This window comes from Polypterus senegalus, chromosome 11 (genome assembly GCF_016835505.1).
Source record: "Polypterus senegalus isolate Bchr_013 chromosome 11, ASM1683550v1, whole genome shotgun sequence".
NCBI classification, from domain to species: Eukaryota; Metazoa; Chordata; class Cladistia; order Polypteriformes; family Polypteridae; genus Polypterus; species Polypterus senegalus.
The window spans coordinates 155,280,623-155,301,920 of record NC_053164.1 but is presented as its reverse complement, the minus strand read 5'-3'; the positions used below and the strand labels follow the sequence as shown (position 1 = coordinate 155,301,920).

The following is a 21,298-nucleotide window of genomic DNA, read 5'->3' as shown; positions in this document are numbered from 1 at the left end:
TATTTTTACTTTTATGCCTAAGATATTTGTGTCATTGGTGTTCATTATTTTTTCATGTTTTGTCCTGTCTTACCTTGGCCACTTCTAAGTTAGGTTTTAAATTTCAGCTTGTTTCTCTCTAGTCAAACTATAACTATGACAATTGTTTAATTAATAATTTAATTGGAACACGTGGCTGACGTGTGCTTTGCAAATGTTAGAGCCTGTTGAGAGTTTTTGTTGTGTCCTGTGCTGTGAGATTTACATAAAAAAATAAATTTTGCTCTTAAAAGTTGGGTTTTGGTTGCCGGTAAGGAACCGTGTGGGAATTTTTAAAGCTTTTTTCCCTTTAGAAGGTTTTTTTTTGCTTTTTTTCACCTGCACAGGAGCAAAAGTAGCTGTGTGTTTAGAGGTGCGCTTGGAAAAATTACTTGTATATGTGCTTGTTCTTGTCATCTGTATTTGAACTGGCATCGAGGAGGCAGGGTAGAAAGCAACAATAACTGATATTGGCATTTGTAAGCAAATAACTACATCATCGTAACAGCGATTCCTTAGTTTAAAGGAAAAGAAAAAAAAGAGATGACGGCTGACTTCAAAGAAGCAAAGGGGATGGCTCAGCAGTGCTCAGGTAAACGGCCATCGTTAAGATGCCAATCAGGCACAAGGGGCTGTAGGAGCAGATAAGGTAGTAAAGTTTTATATATTTGTTTATTTTAGATTGAATAGTCCTTAGCGGTCCATAGGTAGAACAGTTAAGCAGGCAACAGCGTAAGGCCGGGTTTATATTTCACATGACGTGACGCATGCTGCAGTGGACGCTCCTGCTGGGCAAGTGTTTTACTGTTTATATTTGCGAGCGTACTTTACGGAAATCTGGAGGAATCCACCAGGTGGCAGTGCGAGATATCATCACGGTGAGAACAGGTTTGGCTTCACTGTTTTGTGAATTGCCTGGAACACCCATTAAATTCCAATAACACCTGACCGCAATATCTCTGAAAAGGATGTTTAATGATTAAATCCATCAATCCAGGGATTTGTCCATTCCAGCAAGCACTGGGAACGAGGCTGAAACAATCCCTGGATGGGCATCAGCTCATCGCAAGGTGAATACAAGCACTCACATACACTAGCATCATTTTAGTGTCACCAAATATGCATATCTTTGGAAGGAAACAGAAGCACACTGTGGAAACCCAGAAAGAAAATATGCAAACTTTGGGCAGGGAATACCAGCGACGTGACTCCCTGCGAGACCGCAGTGCTACTGCTCTGCCACTGTGTCACCCCCATGTGTGTAATTATTAACAGCATCCATCCATCCATTTTCTAACCCGCTGAATCCGAATAGGGTCACGGGGGTCTGCTGGAGCCAATCCCAGCCAACACAGGGCACAAGGCAGGAACCAATCCTGGGCAGGGTCCCAACCCACCGCAGGACACACACATACACACCCACGCACCAAGCACACACTAGGGCCAATGTAGAATCACCAATCCACCTAACCTGCATGTCTTTGGATTGTGGGAGGAAACCGGAGCGCCTGGAGAAAACCCACGCAGACACAGGGAGAACATGCAAACTCCACGCAGGGAGGACCCGGGAAGTGAACCCGGGTCTCCTAACTGCGAGGCAGCAGTGCTACCACTGCGCCACCATGCCACCCACTTATTAAAGTGATATCAAATATAAATCTTAGGATTCTAAATGTGCAGAGAGTTGGAATATCATACATTTAATGTGTTCTGTGTGGCGATCTATTGCTGTTTGCGGCTGCTGTCAGGTCCAGAGGAAGCCTTAGAAAAAAAAGACGGCAGAAGACGGTATGTGAGACTTTTAAAATGTATTGTGTCATTATGATCGGGAATGTGACGCTTGAATATAAAAGCACCATGAATGCATTTGCACGTTGGCATTTTACTTCACCACATCGAACCATTCATCAAAGATCGAAACACGCACATCGATCTTGTAGGATCTGCAAACTGGTTTTCTGTCACATGTAGATAGTAACCAGAGACTCTGATGTCACATTCCAACTTTTATCACACTGTGCCCCATGACTTTTTGATGGTACGGCAACTCGGCACGCGTCACGTTAATTTCTGAGGACCTGCTCAGAGGACAAGTCAAATGAACGCTGGGAACGTGTGGCAGCCATGATGCGGCACGTACACGTTATTTGCGTGAAGTATAAACAATCCCTAAGGGTTCATTAATATGAGGGAATACAAACAGTGCGAGTCGTAGAGCTTATAAGTAAGAGGAGCGCAAAGTTAGGAGGAGAGACAGAGAAAGGTAAAGTCAATCTCCTGGAAGGACAAACAGCAGGCACCTGAGAAGGAGAACAGTACAGGAGGTTAAGGGGAAAATGTGTAAAATAGCTGTAGAATTCTCAGTGTTACCATTTAAGTTGAATCATTTAATTTTAAGAAAAAAAACGTTAAGGCAGTTTAATCCCAAATCAAATTTTAATAATGAGGCTAGTACAATAATCCTGTTGGATGCTGGACTTTTTAGATGATGGTTTGGAAGAGCCAGTTGTCTATGAGGGCTACATCTGCAGGAGATGCCAGCTGATCCAGCACCTTGAGCTCAGGGTCGCTGAACTGGAGGGGGAGCTGGCTGACCTGCGTTGTAATAAAGAATTGGCAGAGCTGGCCCAGGTGTCCTTTAGAGCAGGGGTTGCCAAGTCTGGTCCTGGAGGACCACCGTGGCTACAGGTTTTCTTCTTAACCCTTTTTTTTAACGAGTGCCCTGTTTGCGCTGCTAATTAACTTCTTGTAAATTAATTTTAATTGAATTGATTTTTTAAGATTTGCTCCCCTGAATTTCTTCATTTATTTCCTTAAATGGCACCCAAACAGACATGAAATGTGAAGTGAGTGAGTCAACAGAAGACCAACTAAGTGAGGGTGTCAAACTTCAACCAATTTCACTCCAACCAGCTGCTTAATGAGGTGCCAATTCTTAATAAGGAGGCTGAGTCTTCAAGAGCAAGTCAAATATAATTAGTTCAATAGAAGTTAATTAGCAGCAAAAACAGGTCACTCATTAAGAAAAGTTATAGAATGAAAACCTGGAGTCACGGTGGTCCTCCAGGACCGGAGTTGGTGACTCCTGCTCTAAAGGACACCTGGGCCAGGTCCACCAAGAGATTCCAGACAAGACCGGTAGAAATAGGTGGGTCATGGTTGCAAGGTGTAACATAAAGGGTGTACACTGTCCGAGGGCATCAACCCCAGAATTAGAAGAGTCAAACCGTTATCATCTGTGGTGGGCTGGCGCCCCGCCTGGTGTTTGTTTCCTGCCTTGCACCCTGTATTGGCTGGGATTGGCTCTAGCAGACCCCCGTGACCCTGCAGTTAGGATATAGCGGGTTGGATAACGGATGGGTGGATGAAACCGTTATCATGTCTTTGTAGAGCTGTGTCTCTGATAATTCTGAGGTGATAGGCAGGGATGAGGAGCCCCAACGTGCCACCTCAAAACCAGTTCCCAAAAAGAGAGAGGTAGTGATAGGGGACTCAATCTTTAGAGGGATTAAAGCGCAGGTGTGCTCCAGAGAGAGAGAGTCTCGCACGGTGTGTTGCCTTCCAGGTGCACAGGTGGGTGACCTCTCTGGAAGGGTAGATAGGCTCTTGGCCAGAGCGGGGATGGTTCCAGTTGTCATTGTCCATGTTGGAACAAATGACATACATAAGGGTAGTCTGTCAGTTCTGCGATCCAAATTTAAAGAGTTAGGTGCCAAGCTGAAGGGCAGAACTTACAAGGTAGTCTTCTCCGAAGTTCTGCCTGTGCCACGTGCCAGTCCAGGTAAGACTGAGGAGATTAGAAGGCTTAACACATGGCTCAAATATTGGTGCAGGGTAGAAGGGTATAGGTTTATGGGGCATTGAGACTCCTTTTAGAACAGATGGGACCTGTTCCGCCATGACGGGTTACATTTGAACTGGAGGGGCACCAATGTATTGGGGAGGAGTATGAGCAGGCTAGTTGAGGATTGTTTAAAATAGGGAACGTTCAGGGAGTTTAGGACAGGCAAGGTTTAGGTCAATGCATGTAGAAATAAAAATGTGTAGTAATGAATATTCTAAGCAAACATTTAAATGTAGAAGGAATAACAAAGATGGGGATGAGTGTAACATAGGGGGATACACATTTTTAGGAAGGATAGACAGAACCGAAAAGTAGGTGAGGTTAGTGTTTATGCCAAACAAAATTTAAATGTAAATCCTCTTCATTTACATGATGAGCCCCATCTTAGTGAGGACATGTGGCTTCGCCTGGGAAATATTAGGGAAAGAGTAGTGTGTTATAGAACATCCAATTCAGACAGTAATTTCAACACACATCTATTAAGTAATATCAAAAAGGCAAGTTTACAGGGAGATATTATAGCCATGGGGGATAACCTTGCAGATGGAGGAGCAAAAGAGCAGAGTTTTCAGAAGTAATCAGTGACTGTTTTTTAACACAGCATGTTAAAGCACCAACACAGGGTGAAGCCTTCTGGATTTAGTATTTTGTAATAATCAGGATAGAATTGAGGGTGTAGAGGTGATTGAACCACTAGGGTCGTGACCATAATATAATACAATTCTCAGTATTTTGTAAGAGTGCAAATGCAAAGACTAAATTGTTAAGTTGAACTTTGGTAGGGCAAATTTTGACCATATGCAACAAAGTCTAAGTAGGATACACTGGGATAAGCTTTTAAGTGTGGAAACAGTCGGGGAGCAGTGGAACAGGTTTAAAAATGTTTTACATGTAATGCAGGACAGATACATACCAAAAATTAGGGGAGGCAGGAACAATCTGTGGACAGGACGCCAGCTCGTCACTATCACTGCGCCACCGTGTTCCCATGTTTCTTTTCTCTGTACCCTAATACTCTTCCATATGACACTCAGACAGTGGCTACAACTCACCTTTTCACACCAACTTTGATATCTGACCACTTCTTATTTATTTCAGACTCTTTGTGACTTTCTGAACTTGAACTTTCGAGTTTCTCCACCACTCTGTCACTCAATCAGCTTCCTTTTGTTGATTATATCACTACTTAAACCAACAAATAGTACTTTTTCCCTTGCCTCTACCTGGTATTCACTGAAATTCTTCTCTTTCCCCCTTGCTTTTGCCATTGCCAAGGGCTATTTATATTGATTTGCATATTCAATTCTGGGAGGAGTTGGGGAGTAGCAGCAGGCACGTGCATTTGCGTTACTTTTCACACTGACCGGCATTTATGGAGCGGAAGAACGTGGAAGTTGGTTTTCGCCCAGATTTATGCATCTGAATTTTTTCCGCTTTTGTCTGTACACCATGTTTTAGTGTGAATTCAACGCACGGCGTTATGTATGAGGCCCCAGGACAAGATAATATTTACCCTTGAGTTCTTATGGTGGCTACTGAGTACATATATAATAAACCCTTCACAGATATTTTTAGGAAGTCACTGCGCACTGCAGAGATTCCGAAAGACTGGAAAATGGAAAATATCATCCCATTATATAAAAAGGGTGACAGGGCAGATCCAAGCAACTACAGTATAGGCCAGTAAGTTTAACATGCATAACAGGAAAATTAATAGAAGGAATTATTAAGGACAAGATTGAGCAATACCTGGCAAGGACAGGAGTTATTCTGAACAGTCAGCATGGGTTCAAAAGAGGGAGGTTGTGTTTTACTAACATGCTGGATTTCTATGAGAAGGCAACAAAAGAATACGATCAAAGTGGAGCATATGATATTATTTATCTTGACTTTCAGAAAGCATTTGATAAGGTGCCACATGCAAAGTTGGGCATCAAATTAAAAGAAGCAGGAGTTCAGGGTGATGTTTTAGATGGGTGCAGAATTGAGAAGGATTTAGGAATCATAATGGACTCTAAGCTATCGACTTCCTGACAGTGTTGAGAAGCCATTAAGAAGGCTAACACAATATTAGGTTACATAGCACAAGTCTAAGGAGGTTATGCTCAACCTTTATAATGCACTGGTGAGGTCTAATCTTGAGTACTGTGTGCAGTTTTGGTCTCCAGGCTACAAAATGGACATAGCAGCGCTAGAAAAGGTCCAGAGAAGAGTAACTAGGCTGATTCCTGGGCTACAGGGGTTGAATTATGAGGAAAGATCTGAGTGTATACAGTTTAAGCAAAAGAAGATGAAGAGGTGACATGATTGAAGTGTTTAAAATTATGAAGGGAATTAGAACAGTGGATCAAAACTGTTATTTTAAAATGAGTTCATCAAGAACATGGGGACACAGTTGGAAACTTGTTAAGGGTAAATTTCGCACAAACATTAGAAATTTTTGCTTTACACAAAGCACGATAGACACTTGCAATAAGCTACCAAGAGGTGTGGTAGACAGTAAGACTTTAGGGACTTTCAAAACTCGACTTGATGTTTTTTTGGAAGAAATAAGTGGATAGGACTGATGAGCTTTGATGGGCTGAATGGCCTGTTCTCGTCTAGAGTGTTCTAATGTTCTAATAATGTGACTTTGAAGCTGTGAAGCATGTCCATAGACTGTATGGACATGGGGAGACTATGAGCCCCCCTGGGGTATGGCATAACATAAAAGGAGCCGCCTTCCTCAATTCAGAGATCCAGAGTCAGGAGGAGGACTAAGCTTGCATGAGGAACAGAAGAAAAGGCAGAAAGACAACATAGTTACGGAGTATTGCTGTATGCTATTTGCTGTGTTGTGGTTGTGGCATGGGAAACACTTGCTAGAGTTTCCCACAATAAAAAGCCATTGTCGTTTTACTTGTGTTCGAGAACTTTGTGTCAGGTTTTGGTGAATTACAGTGCCCCCACAAGTAGCATAGACAGCAGGATTCCTGGCCTTCTAGTGTCAGTGACCTGTTTTTAAATAGTCTTGTGGCCAGAACACAAGAACACTCCAATACCAAATTCACCAAAGAACTGCTTCCATCTGCTATGGGAAAGAACAGGTCTAGGCAGACCGCAAAAACATCGGGGGTCCAAGCACACTGTATTCCTGTTGGCAAGGAAGCCAACTCGGGAAGAGAAGATGCCAGATGGTGAGACAAACACTGGATGATGGAGTTCGGACAGGGGTATTTGCCAGACCCGGGTTCAACATGTCCTGGCAATGTCTGACATCTTTTGCATCCTCATACCTCCTAAATGGTGAATACCCAGTCACAGGCTGAAGCACATCACAGGGCGATACAACAACAGATAGAGCTCTGTCTCTCCAACAATGAGGACTTCAACCTGTTGTTTCCCAAGGAGGGTCACATAACCTACCCTGAAGAACAGGAGGAAGCCTGGAGTATAGTGTGGCCCTTGTATTGCCTGGTTCCTCACCTGAAAGAAGGAAATCAGCAAAAGGGAAAAGTGGTGCAGGCCTCTAAACCTAGGTAGATTCTGCGGTACAGGTAAGTGTGTCCTGTACTGTACACAAGAAAGTGACGCAGAGAAAAAGGACTCTGGATATTATCACTGAAGGATATCAAGTAGCCTTGATCCCAACAACCGTTAGATGCATGGGCCTCCTGTTAGGGATGCCCTGGTGGAGGAGAAAGGCCCAGGGCTAGACGAATAGGACCTGTTTATCGGTTCTGGCATCTGGCCTGTCCAGCCTCCCACCAAATGGTCACATAGAAGGGGAAGGCGTCCAAGCAGTACTGAGTCTCTTTTTATCTGATAGAGACTGCCGTCGAAACCCAGAGCAGAAAGGAGATCTGTGAGAGAAAGAGCAGGTCTTCTAACACTGTTGTGCATGAACCCTTGTGCTCAAGTATGTCGGATGACCACGCTCTGTTGACATGGAGAGACAAGCCAAACTTGGCCGAGAGTGAGGAGAGTTAGGGATTCCCATTCTGCTTTCACACTTGCAGGGCACGTGTTTCAAGAGGGGAATGATGGTTATATGAGTGCCGTTGGTCGGAACATGGCTGGAGACACTACCCGTATTTTGAAAAGAAAGACGATGGAAAGCGACATCATTTTAGTGTCTCCGCGTCAGCCAATTGTTTTTATATTTCAGGAGGGAGCCATGAACTGGTCAATGCCAACAGCCCCACTTGGAGAAGGACAGCCCTCACAGGATGGAATGCCTCACCCAACATGGCTTACCTGAGGGAGGGGCTGTGCGAAGGAGGCCGCCTGAGACACCCACAACATGGAAGGACAAGGGGAGAGAGCTTATACAGGGCTTTGTCTCTCTCAGTGCACTAGATGGCAGCCTCTTTGGCCACGGCATTGCCATGGATTCTGACAGGGCACCTTGGAAATTGGAGTTTGTCGTTTTGAGTCTTGTTGGATTCTGTGGGTGCTGCCAGGGGTTCTGAAGGGACTGGTGAGCCCTACTTTGTCAGGGTCTGAAATCACATGGAAGTGCTTCCAAGCCATAGCTTCAGGACTCTTGATGTACTTCTGGAGATTACATAAAAGGAGCTGCGTGCCTTAACTCTGAGAGCCAAAGTTGGGAGGAAGGTAAAGCTTTTGTGAGGGGGCAGAGGAAAAGGCAGAAGGAGAGAAGATGACAGAATTACAGAGCATTGCTCCACTGTATTTGCTGTATTATGGTAGTTGCATGGGAAAAGTTTGCCTGGAAAGAATTTTCCACAATAAAATGCCTTGGGTTACTGAAGCATTTCTGTCCGAGCCTTTGTGCCGGGTGTTTAGAGAGCTAAAGCACCCACTGTTTGCTACAAGGCATGTAACTAAAAAGGTGGAGACTTACAGAATCACTTCTTTACAGATGTTTATATTTAATGTATAAAGATCTGGAGAATTTAATTTTTGAGTCTTTTGTGCTTATTTAGAAAAGCCTCAAAATACATTAGTTGTTAATGCTTCAAATTATAAAAATGTCAAAAAGAGGATGAACATGACTTAGTCATTATATTGTAAACTTAATTTCAAACATACTGTAATTCATATTAAAACAGAGTAATGTTTTGTTAAGATATTGAATCTTTCTATCTTTTACAGGATGCAACAGATGCCTCAACAGTGTGTCATGGGTACTCTTGTTGTTGCTTTGCTAATTCTGTCAACTGTGGCAGCAGAAGCAGACAAAACAGAAAAGCAAGGTGAGCTAAATGTTTTTTATTGGACTCTATCTATCTATCTATCTATCTATCTATCTATCTATCTATCTATCTATCTATCTATCTATCTATCTCCAATACTGTATATATATGATGTCAGCAGTTCTTACCGCTGTGGCACCCAAGATGTCATATCTGCTTTGTACCCTAACCCGATTTCTTTTTCTTCAGTTATATTCTTGAATAAAATCGCACTTGTTTTGTTACACATGTACCTTTTATGAAAGTTCTTATTTGATATTTGAAATTGTCTTCCCACATTATTCACTCCATGTCAAAATTTTGTTGTTAGTACTATAACATGAAAAAAGTTAGTCTTTTAGGTATTTGATCAACATTTCTTGCGTTTCTTGCATTTCCTGTCATCCTTCACTTACCCAGATCATTGTAGACATGGAACACACGTGAAAGACATGTGTTCCAAATAATGATACATTATCTACCATATGCATCTCCAGGACCTTACACGCAGATAAAGGAGACTTGAGCTGGGTGAACTTTTTGCCCGAGATGAGCTGTGGCGGTGGAGGGATGGGATAGCAGGCTGCTTGCTGCTTGTGCTCATTGACAAATTTACAAATCAAAAGACACTGATTGGGAGGTGCGAAGAGATTTAAGGTGGGCCAGGATTATGAGTTTTTTCGTAGGCTTCAGGGGTTATAGTGTTAAATCAAAGCTGGCCAACTGACTGAGCAATTGTGGTAAGAGAGGTGACCAAGTAGTCAATGGTCTCTCTGGCTGAATAGATTATCGGGATACAGCATCTAGCACACACTGTCTCAGCCATGCACACAGTCTGTTTGAACTGTTCCCCCATACAGTGCTGCAAATGCTTCAGAGCCTTTCCTGTAGGGACCTCACACTTCAGAAACAGTTTCACCCCAAGAGCTCGAAACACACTCAATCAGTCCATCAAGTGTTCCTAATAGAACTGTTTGTACTTATAAGTACAATTTCCTCACTGTAAACTTGCGATACAGTTATAATATTGCACAACCTGAGTCACTTTATAAAGCACATATTTACATATGAAGACGACTGGCTTCTAAGTTTGTTATGATTTCCAAGCACTATCTTCTTGGAGCTCTTGATATAATTTTTAAGATGAAATGCAGTAAAGCATGTGTATTACATTATACAGATAAGTTTTAAACTTCATTAAAATAATTTATATTGTTATTAATTAAACATGTGAGGATACGGTGGACAGCTGCAGTGACGAGCTGGCGCCCATTCAGGGATTGTTCCTGCCACGCACTGTATGCTTCCTGGGATTGGCGCAACCCTGGATGGATAGATGGATGGAATAATTAAACATGTACTACAAAGATATTTAAATGTTCCATAAAAATTTTGAAGAATCGCCGTTCTAAGCTTACAGATGGCTTGGCATGTATTACAGAGCTGACCGTGTGGCGATTGGTTACTTGGAGAAAGAAAAGGAAGGACAGGAATTGGGGGTTAGTATGTTTGAGAGAGACAGTACTGCTGCAATAAATTATTTCATCGAAATATGCAAGCATCTTGCAGGAGGCAGGGCACCAGCTCATCGCTAATACTGTGCCACCGTGTCCCCATGTTTAATACATGCTTTAATCCCCATCATTATGAAAATGATATCAAGTATACATCTTTAATATTTAAATTTTTCAGAGAGCTGTAATATCATGAATGTAATGTATTCTGTGTTCCCGTTTAAGAAGGACTTAGTGATTTACACACATAGACTACATAAAAGAACATATACAATACGAAGCATTTAACGTGCTGCTTTAGTTATGATGGGATTTAAGAAACTAGTAAATTAAACGATTTTAAGATAAAGTTTATGACGTTCTGCTTTAATGACAAAGTAAACTGCATGATTAAAGTGGATATTTTGAAATTAAAGTTGACATTTGGGACTTTTTTTCAGCTGTGTCCCTATTTTGTTTTTCTTTTCTCTGTACGCTAATACGTTTCCATATGACACTCAGAAGGTGGGTTACGACTTGCCTTTTCACGGCGACTTTGATATCTGACCACTTCTTATTTATTTCGGGCACTTTGCGACTTTCTGAACTTGAACTTTTGAATTTTTCCACCACTCTGTTACTTGATCAACTTCCTTTTGTTGTTTATATCACTGCTTAAACCAACAAATAGTACATTTTTCCTTGCTTCTACTTGGTATTCACTGGAATTCTTCTTTTTCCCCCATGCTTTTGCCATTGTCTTTTTATAAAACGCCAAATATACAGGGCTGTTTATTTTGATTTGCATATTCAAAGAGGTGAAATTCTGGGAGGGGCAGAAGGCGCATGCATGAGCATTACATTTCACACAGACTAGAATTTATGTAGTGAAAGAACATGGAAGTTCGCATATGGACAGATTTGTGTATCTGAATTTTTTTGTGCATACGCACATTTCCGCTTTAATCCGTACACCATGTTTTAGTGTGAATTCTACACACGGCATTATGCATGAGGCCCCAGAACAGTGTATAGATAATGCAATTTTCAATACATTTTTAGAACTGTCGGCAGACCACTAATAATTTGTTAAAAATTTCGTTAAAATTTCATGAATTTGTTATAGTTAGAATAAAACAAATAATTTATATATATATATGTATATACAACCCCAATTCCAATCAAGTTGGGACGTTGTGTAAAACGTAAATAAAAACAGAATACAATGATTTGCAAATCCTTTTCAACCTATATTTAATTGAATACACTACGAAGACAAGATATGTAATGTTCAAACTGATAAACTTTATTGTTGTTTTGCAAATCTTCACTCATTTTAAATTTGATGCCTGCAACATGTTCCAAAAAAGCTGGGACAGGGGCAGCAAAAGACTGGGAAAGTTGAGGAATGTTCAAAAAACACCTGTTTTGAACTTTCCACAAGTGAACAGGTCAATTGGAAACAGGTGTTTGTCATGATTGGGTATAAAAGGCTCAGTAGTTCACAAGCAAGGATGGGGCGAGGTTCACCACTTTGTGAACAACTGCGTGGGCAAATAGTCCAGCAGTTTAAGAACAACGTTTCTCAACGTACAATTGCAAGGAATCTAGGGATTTCATCATCTACTGTCCATAATATCATCAAAAGATTCAGAGAATCTGGAGAAATCTCTGCACATAAGCGGCAAGGCCGAATACCAACACTGGATGTCCGTGACCTTCGTTCCCTCAGGCGGCACTGCATTAAAAACCAACATCATTCTGTAAAGGATATTGCCACGTGGGCTCAGGAATACTTCAGAAAACCGTTGTCAGTTAACACAGTTCGTTGCTACATCTACAAGTGCAAGTTAAAACTCTACCATGCAAAGTGAAAGCCATATATCAACAACACCCAGAAACACCGCTGGCTTCTCTGGGCCCAAGCTCATCTGAGATGGACTGATGCAAAGTGGAAAAGTGTGCTGTGGTCTGACAAATCCACATTTCAAATTGTTTTTGGAAATCATGGACGTCGTATCCTCCGGGCCAAAGAGGAAAAGGACCATCTGGATTGTTATCAGCGCAAAGTTCAAAAGCCAGCATCTGTGATAGTATGAGGGTGTGTTAGTGCCCATGGCATGGGTAACTTGCACATCTGTGAAGGCACCATTAATTGTGAAAGGTACATACAGGTTTTGGAGCAACATATGCTGCCATCCAAGTAACGACTTTTTCAGGGACGTCCCTGCTTATTTTAGCAGGACAATGTGAAGCCACATTCTGCATGTATTACAACAGTGTGGCTTCGTAGTAAACGAGTGCAGGTACTAGACTGACCTGCCTGCAGTCCAGACCTGTCTCCCATTGAAAATGTCTGGCGCATTATGAAGCGCAAAATACAACAACGGAGACCCCGGAGTGTTGAGCAACTGAAGTTGTACATCAAGCAAGAATGGGAAAGATTTCCACCTACACAGCTTCAACAATTAGTGTCCTCAGTTCCCAAACGCTTATTGAGTGTTGTTAAAAGGAAAGGTGATATAACACAGTGGTAAACATGCCCCTGTCCCAGCTTTTTTGGAATGTGTTGCAGGCATCAAATTAAAAATGAGTGAAGATCTGCAAAACAACAATAAAGTTTATCAATTTGATTATTCAATATCTTATCTTTGTAGTATATTCAATCGAACATAGGTTGAAAAGGATTTGCAAATCATTGTATTCTGTTTTTATTTACGTTTTACACAATGTCCCAACTTGATTGGAATTGGGATTGTATATATACATATGTATGTATATATATTGTGAGCTGGCGGGCTGATCGCACCCCTAGAGATTACAGATGCTTCTGGGAAAACCCCTGAAAATGTTGACAGACTACCTTCTCATTGCTCCTTACCTTATTTGTGCTCTGTCACATAACAAACCTCTCACGTGGTACTCCGCATACTTAAAAGCATGTACAGCACCTGTCAGTTTTGGAATTGATTGTTTGCTTTTTTCTCTTTCTCTCTCTCTCTCTGACATTCTCTGCTCCTGGCGAACATGTCATCTCTGACTTGTCATGGAGCATGTTTAAACTTTTGAAAAAGAGACAAATGTTTGTTTGCAGTGTTTGAATAAAGTTCGTTTTCTACAACTCCTGTGTTTTTGTGCAAATCTGTGACCCAAGCGTGACAAGTGGTACCAGGAGTGGTGGCACAGATGGATGCCGAGGAGTTATTTCAAATTGCTCAGAATGTCCCACTTCCTCACGATCTGGATGATGATCTGGTTCCTCCTCAGAATGTCCCGGTTCCACACGATCAGGTAGATGATCTGGTTCCTCCTCTTCCTGAAAATTCTAAGAATGTGCTGACGAAGATGGGTCCTTCCAATAACCCAGAGATGTTTCTTTTAGCTTTTGAGCAAGTGGCGACTTTGTTGGGATGGGACAAACGAAACTGGGCCGTTATCATCACCCCTTTTTTGTCTGGGGATGCCTTACTTTCCTTTTGGAATGTGCCTTGTGGTATGCTCGGCGATTATGATTTCCTGAAGCGGCAGGTTGTTTTACGTAAGACTACAAGCTTTTTGGCTAAAGGTTTTGCACTTAATGACCAGAGAATAAACATGGACGGTCCCATCCATGCACAAATACAAGATTTGATTCATATTGAGGGAGACGAGATGGAATGAGTTGTGGAAAAAGTTGTCATGAATATTGTACTGGCCGGGATACCTGCAGTTCTCCGAGATGAGTTTCTTCATCTCTTCGTCTTTAACAATTGTGGCCAAACGCTTAGAATGTTCTCAGACCGTTTGGAGAAAAAGTGGTCGATTTGGTGCTCTGTATGCTGTTTTACAACCTACGAGAGAGCGCCCAGGGAATACTCGTCGCTTTGACCAGAGGATAGAACATCAATGGGCTTCTGGACCTGACAATCAGATGTCATCAGAAAGGCCTCCAGGGGATCCAGTTATTAATGTCAATAGCACATTTAAAACAACATAGGAATGCTGTGGCCAAAGTACTTAACAATAATAGAATAAAAGAAAACATACAAATAACATAAATAGAAATAAAATATATGAACATAAATAAAATAAATAATAAATAGAAGTAATGTTATATAATCACAATGAGGAAACCATCAGTATTACTGAAGGTCACGGAATGCAAGTAAACAGAAATGAGTCTTTAATCTTGTTTTGAACAATTCAATTGTAGACGACTCCTTTATGTGATGAGGTAAAGAGTTCCACAGGTGAGGAGCAGCAGCTGCAAAAGCCCTGTCCCCCTTAGTTTTACACTTGGTACAAGGGACAACAATAGACAACTGACGAGAAGATCTAAGCACTCTGGATGGCTGGTGTAAAACACACAATTCAGATAAATAGGCAGGAGCAAACCCATGTAAAGGTTTACAAACTAGCAACAAGATTTTAAAATCAATTTGAAAACTGACAGGCAGCCAGTGTAAAGAAGCTAAAATTGGAGAAACAGAGTCATACTTTCTTGCCCCAACCAGAAAGTGAGCAGCAGCATTCTGGACCAACTATAACCTGTGTATCAGGGATTTGCTAATCCCAGAATACAGCGAGTTGCAGTAATCAAGGCGAGAAAAAATAAAAACATGAGAAGCGTTCTCAAGATCCCTAGAAGATAAAAAAGACTTGATCTTACCTAATAGACAAAGCTGGAAAAAGCAACTCTTGACTACAGAATTTACTTGTTTCTCAAAAGAGAGGTTACTGTCAAAAATAACACCTAGATTGCAGACTTGAGGCTTGAAAAAGAGCCAAGAAGTCCAAGACCAATTTGGGCTTTAGCTGATGGACCCACGATAAGCACCTCCATTTTATTTTGATTCAGATCAAGAAAATTATTAGTCATCCAGGATCTTAGTTCAAAAAGACAGTTGTGCAGTTGATTTATTGCAGTGGAAAGAAATGTTAAATTTCCTAAAAATAGATCCAATAGAATGATGGTATATACAGAATAAAATAGGACCCAAAATGGATCCCTGAGGAACACCATATTTAAGAGGAGCAGTAGACAAAAAGAGGAATTTAAAGTCACTGAAAAGTGTCTACCAGTTAAATATGGCCTGGCCCAGTTAAAGCCCAACAAAATGTTCAAGCCGCAACAGCAATTTCTCATGGTCAATAGTGTCAAAGGCAGCGGACAGGTCAAGGAGGAGAAGGACTGCAGCATCACCTGAGTCAGTAATAATAGAGATGTCATTGAATACTTTCAGGAGGGCTGTTTCAACACCTTGAAAACGCCTAAAGCCAGATTGGTAGATCTGAAATAAATTATTGAAGTTAAAATGATCAACCAATTGATTATAAACAACTCTTTCTAGAATTTTAGCCAGAATTGGCAGTTGGGAAATTGGGCGAAAATTGCCTAAAACTCCAGGATCTAATTCTGCCTTTTTTGGACAGGGACGCTCTGCAGCATGTTTAAAAAATGAGGGCACAACCCCTGCAATAACAGAATCATTGATAATGGCTAGTAAAGATGGGCCCAAAACATTAAAGGCTTCCACTCCAATAGGTGGTACTATATCAAGGGGGCTGGGAGCTGATTTAAGGGTGTCAATAGTTCTTTTTAACTGTGAAAGTGAGACAAGATCAAAAGATTCTAAGACAATGCTCTGTTTAACAGTGGGAAGTTCATAGCCAGTTTGAACAATGCCACAGCGGATAGTTTCAAATTTGCTGACAAAGAATGAAAAAAACTGCTCACATGAATGAACAGTGCAATTTAATCCCATCACAGAATGAGGGTGAATAGCCACATTAATTGAATTAAATAAGACCCTAGGATTCTTAGAATGATGGGATACTAAATCAGCAAAGAAATCTTGTTTAGTTTTCTTAACTGCAGCCTAGAGGTTGAATAGAGAAGTCCTAAAAATCTTTTTAGAAACAGTCCATCTTTTTTCCAACGCTGTTCCGCAGCTCGACAGGCGCGGCACAGCGATCATGTAGTTTCATGTAGCCAGGGAGCAGGTCTTCCCTTATTACTGTGTATCTTGAGCGGAGCAATTGAGTCTAAAACCGTTTTACAAGAAGAATTAAATTTTAAGACAGAATCATCGATGCCATCATTTTTGACATGCACATCAAAGCCAGAGAATATGGTTTTAAAATCTGATATAGCGAGAGCAGTGTGGGGGACAGCTAGTAGTCAGGACATCAACAGTAATATTCAAATCCATCACTATAGAAAAGGGATCAGTGAAAGAAACATCGCATAAATCAATATTATTAACTGAAATATCACGAGTAAGAACGAGATCAAGGATGTGACCGAGAGAGTGAGTTGGCATATTAAAATGCTGGATAAAATCAAATGAGTCTAATAGTGATAAAGAGTCATTAACCAAAGGTTTGAAGTGACATGAATGTTACACTATGTTATACTAATAAAAGGCAAAGCCCTCACTGACTGACTGACTGACTCACTCACTCATCACTAATTCTCCAACTTCCCATATAGGTGGAAGGCTGAAATTTGGCAGGCTCATTGCTTACAACTTACTTACAAAAGTTAGGCAGGTTTCATTTCAAAATTCTACACGTAATGGTCATAACTGGAACATATTTTTTCGTCCATATACTGTAATAGACTGCAGCTAGATGGCCATGGGAGGCGGAGTTTCGTCTTGTGTCTCGCATCATCATGCCTCCCACGTAATTGAGTGCCTGCCCATATAAGGCTGTAGCAGTGCTACCATTGGTTAGAACTGCATCTCCCAGCAGTCCTTGCAGGGCTGTTGGGGGCAAAGGTGGCCAGAGGGGTTCAAAAGGAGGGCAGGGGACGAAGAGGAAAAAAGTTTTGTTTTGGTCGTTTGCTGCTTGTATTTATCTGTGGAACTGCCTGTCGTTTTCCTGCTTTACATCTTCGTGTCCTGGATTGTGTTGTTTGTTGGGGTCTGGAATCAATCGTCTACCTGTTTACTGTTACTGAGGACGTTGTCTGGATTATTTGGTTTTCAGGGAACAAGGAGCGCTCCTGAACCATTCATCTGTCAACTTACTTCAGCAACTACCGGTTCCCTCGCTTCATTCAAATCACTGGACATAACTTCACCGCTATTATTTCATACATGGACTTTACTGCGTGTTTGTCATGTTTATCTGTTAATTGTAATATCGCCGAAGGGATCAGGGGTGGTATTATTGTTTTCATTTAGTAATTTAATTTCATTATACTTTTTTGTCGTTTAAGTTCCCAGTGCGTTTTCTTTGTCTCTGTAGTGTGTGTGGGTGTGTGTCGTGCCAAGGCTGGGGTTGTCCCTGGTAATCCTCATATAAAATAAATAAATCACCGTCTTTCTCGACGGTGTGAATCTTAGCGGCTTCCGACCGCTACAGATTTTGGTGAGCCGGGTAGGAGCAAGGGTTATTTACGACACCTTCTAGTGCGACTTCACTACACTCTTTCAGAAGCATGTCTGTTGTAAGCGCAGTGCAGGGCGAGGAACTTGAACTTAGTGAACCGCTGGTTGATGTGCGTCCGCTGCCTAGGCGCGCCACGTTACGGTCAGAGCCCTCTCGAGGAGGAGTTGAGCCTGCTGGATACCCTGTGTGTCTCCAGTCCGGAGCAGCCCGAGATCGGCGAGGACAGCTTCTGCAAGACCTGACGCGCGCCTAGAACAGCTTGAGACGCTGGTTGATGACATCGCCCGCAGTTTTCTAAATCGTGATGAAACTGTCCATGATCTTATCGATGCCACGGCCGCCCGAGTTTCCGGAGAGGCGGTTGTGAGGGTGCAGCGTCTGGAGCAGTCCTTCGTGAAGTGTGTGCAGCGCCTGGAAGCCAATATGAGAGAGGAGATCAGGAGGCAGGTGCAAGAGAGCTGGCGTGCCGCCACGCAGCCACTGGGGCAGTCGACTCCTGTAGCGGGAGTGAGGAACGACTGGGGACAGTCGGCCTTGTCCGTTGCGGTACCGCGGATGGAGTTTCCAAAGCTGGCCCTCAGTGTGCACCCACGGGCATTGTCGACTTTGTAGAGGAGGTCGACATGTTCGTGGAGCTGCATCCTCTGAGTGGAGCCGAGCTGCGGGGATTCCTGAACACGGCACTCAGCGGGCCGGCACGCTCTTGGTGGTTTGCTGAGCGGCACAAATACAACTCCTGGGCGGAGTTTCCGCTGCTTTCCTGAATGCGTTCCTCTCTGACGAATACCAGGCGCTGTTGGAAGAAAAGCTCCGGACCTTTGTGCAAAAACCATCGCAGAGCCTCCGGGACTTTGTCTTTGAATTCCGTGCGTTGTGTCTGAAGTGGCGATCTGACATGCGTGAGGAAGAGATATTGCGACGTGTCCTTGATGCATGTGACCCTCGGGTGGCTGCTACTCTGAGGGGGGTCGTGAAATCGGTCGATGAGTTGGTGAAGGTGGGGTCCCGAGTGGAAAAGGATTGGGCGGCTATCGGGCTGAGTGGGTCTCGAAGGGTCCCACGCCTCGAGATGTCCCCTGTCCGAAACCACGAGGGAAAGCCCCAGTGGATCCCCGGCCGATCTCACCTTGGTGCAAGCCACCTTGCCCTCTTAGTGGTGCCCATACAAGTGCGGGTGTCACTGGAGAGGCAGTCGTAGATACAGGGAGCACTTATACCCTTATGAAATACAGCTTGTGGGAAAAGCTTAAAGTGCCTCATGAGCAGTTAAGGGAAAGTGCAAAAGTAAAATTCTTTCTTGCGGATGGAAGGGCACACGGGGCAAAGGGCAGGGTTCCCATGAGGTTCTGCTTACATGAGACACACTGGGAGACAGAAGTTTACATCCTGGAAGATGACCATCTGTCAATGCCCTTGTTACTGGGAATGGACTCTCTGGTGTCGGTAGGTCTTACCATCCATCTGTCGCGGCTGGAGTATGAGTTGCCGGGGGGTGGAGTCCATCGGTTTGGGACGAAGGCTCAAAGTAATCTGGTTTGGCCTAACTTGTGTTATTACCTCGCACAGTTGGTGGACGAGCCCAGCCCAGTAGAGAAGGCTATTCTTGAACAGCCGGAGCTTGTTCAGCCGCTGCTTAGGAGGTGGCACTCTGTGTGGACGGACAAATTGGGTCGGACTGAGGTGGTGTGTCACCACATTCACACAGTCGACCCTGTCCCTGTTCGCACAGAGCTTACAGAGTGTCGCCTCTGAAAAGAGGAATAATCAAGGAGTGGGTCGACCAGATGTTGGCGGATGGGGTCATTGAGCCTTCCACCTCGCCTTGGGCTAGCCCTGCGGTGCTCGCTCAGAAGGCCGACGGGACCTACCGATTCTGTGTTGACTATCGGGAGCTGAACAAGAAGACCTTAGATGACGCTTACCCCATGCCCCTCATTCATGACATCTTGGAGTCTTTGCATGGGGCAGTGGTTTTCAGCTCCCTTGATCTGAAGTCCGGTATTGGCAGGTGAGGATGGGGAAGAGTAGTATGGAGAAGACTGCCGTCATCACCCGAGGGGTTGTTCCAGTTTCGGGTGATGCCCTTTGGACTTAAAACGCTGGGGCGCCATTCCAACGGCTTATGGAGCAGGTCCTCCGGGACTCATTGGAAAGACCTGTTTCGTGTATATTGATGACATCATCGTATTCTCCCCATCTGTCTCACAACATCTGAAGGACCTTGATCACATCTTCCAGCGACTGCAGAAGGCTCATCTGACACTCAACACCGCAAGTGTAGATTTCTACAGGACCATCTAAACTTCCTCGCCATTTGGTGTCGGCAGACGGGTCCGGTAGACCCAAAGAAAATTAAGTCCATCTTGGACTACCCAGCCCCAGGAGGTAAAAGTCTCCAGCGCTTCCTGGGGATGGTTGGGTGGTTCCACAAATTTGTGCATGGGTTTGCCGACATCGCTGCCCCTTTGTTCCAGCTGCTGAGGAAGGGATCCCCCTGGGAGTGGTCACCAACGTGCCAGGACTCCTTTGAAAGACTTAAACAGGCATTGATATCACCTCCAGTCCTGGCACAGCCTGATCCCAAATTAACCTTTCAGGTCCACACAGACGCAAGTGACCTCGGACTCGGCGCCGTTCTTGCTCAAACTAACCAAGGAGAAGAGAGAGTGGTGGCCTATGCTTCACGGTCACTGAAGGGCCGAGTATAATTATTCCACCACCGAGAAGGAATGCCTCGCTGTCGTGTGGGCGTGGAAAAGTGGCGCCACTTCCTGGAGGGACATCCTTTGAAGTCTACACCGACCATAGGGCTCTGACCTGGGCATTCAATTGCCCAAGACCACGCCTAGGCTAACAAGGTGGGTTTTGCGCCTCCAACAGTTCACGCTCAGGGTGTGCTATCGGAAGGGTTGTGCTAATGTGGTGCCCGATGCCTTATCCCGGTGCACGAGCCCGCACCGATGGTATGTGCGGTATCGGTCTCTAACCCTTGGCCTGATCTTCCCCTGAACATGCAGGAAATTGTTCACTCTCAAGCAGCCAGTCCTGTGTGTCAGGGGTTGAGAGAGGGCTCAGGGGGGAGGTCTGACCGCATACATTATAGGGAACTTCAAGGGGCACTCTATCGCTGTGTTCCAACAAAAGACCGGGTTACCATTATCAGTTGGTAGTGCCCGAGACATACGTGCCCAAGTTCCTACAGTATTACCATGACAGCCCGATCGGTGGTCACCTTGGACGTACTAAGACACTGTTTAAAGTCTTGGAGGTGGCATGGTGGCCGACGATACGCAAAGACGTCTGGTCCCATGTCCAGACTTGTACCACCTGTCAGCAATACAAAACCCCACCTGGTCTCCCCTCAGGTCAACTCCAGCCAGTAACCATCA

The 21,298-nt window shown here is 43.5% G+C and overlaps 1 protein-coding gene across 1 annotated transcript in view; it reads left to right on the top strand.

Moving 5' to 3' along the window:
• Positions 1–21,298, top strand: part of ptn (pleiotrophin) — a 347,933-nt gene that overhangs the window by 199,350 nt on the left and 127,285 nt on the right. Inside the window, exon 2 of the mRNA XM_039769955.1 lies at positions 8,960–9,060. Coding sequence (XP_039625889.1) covers positions 8,960–9,060 — 101 coding nt within the window. The remainder of the gene's footprint in view (positions 1–8,959; positions 9,061–21,298) is intronic.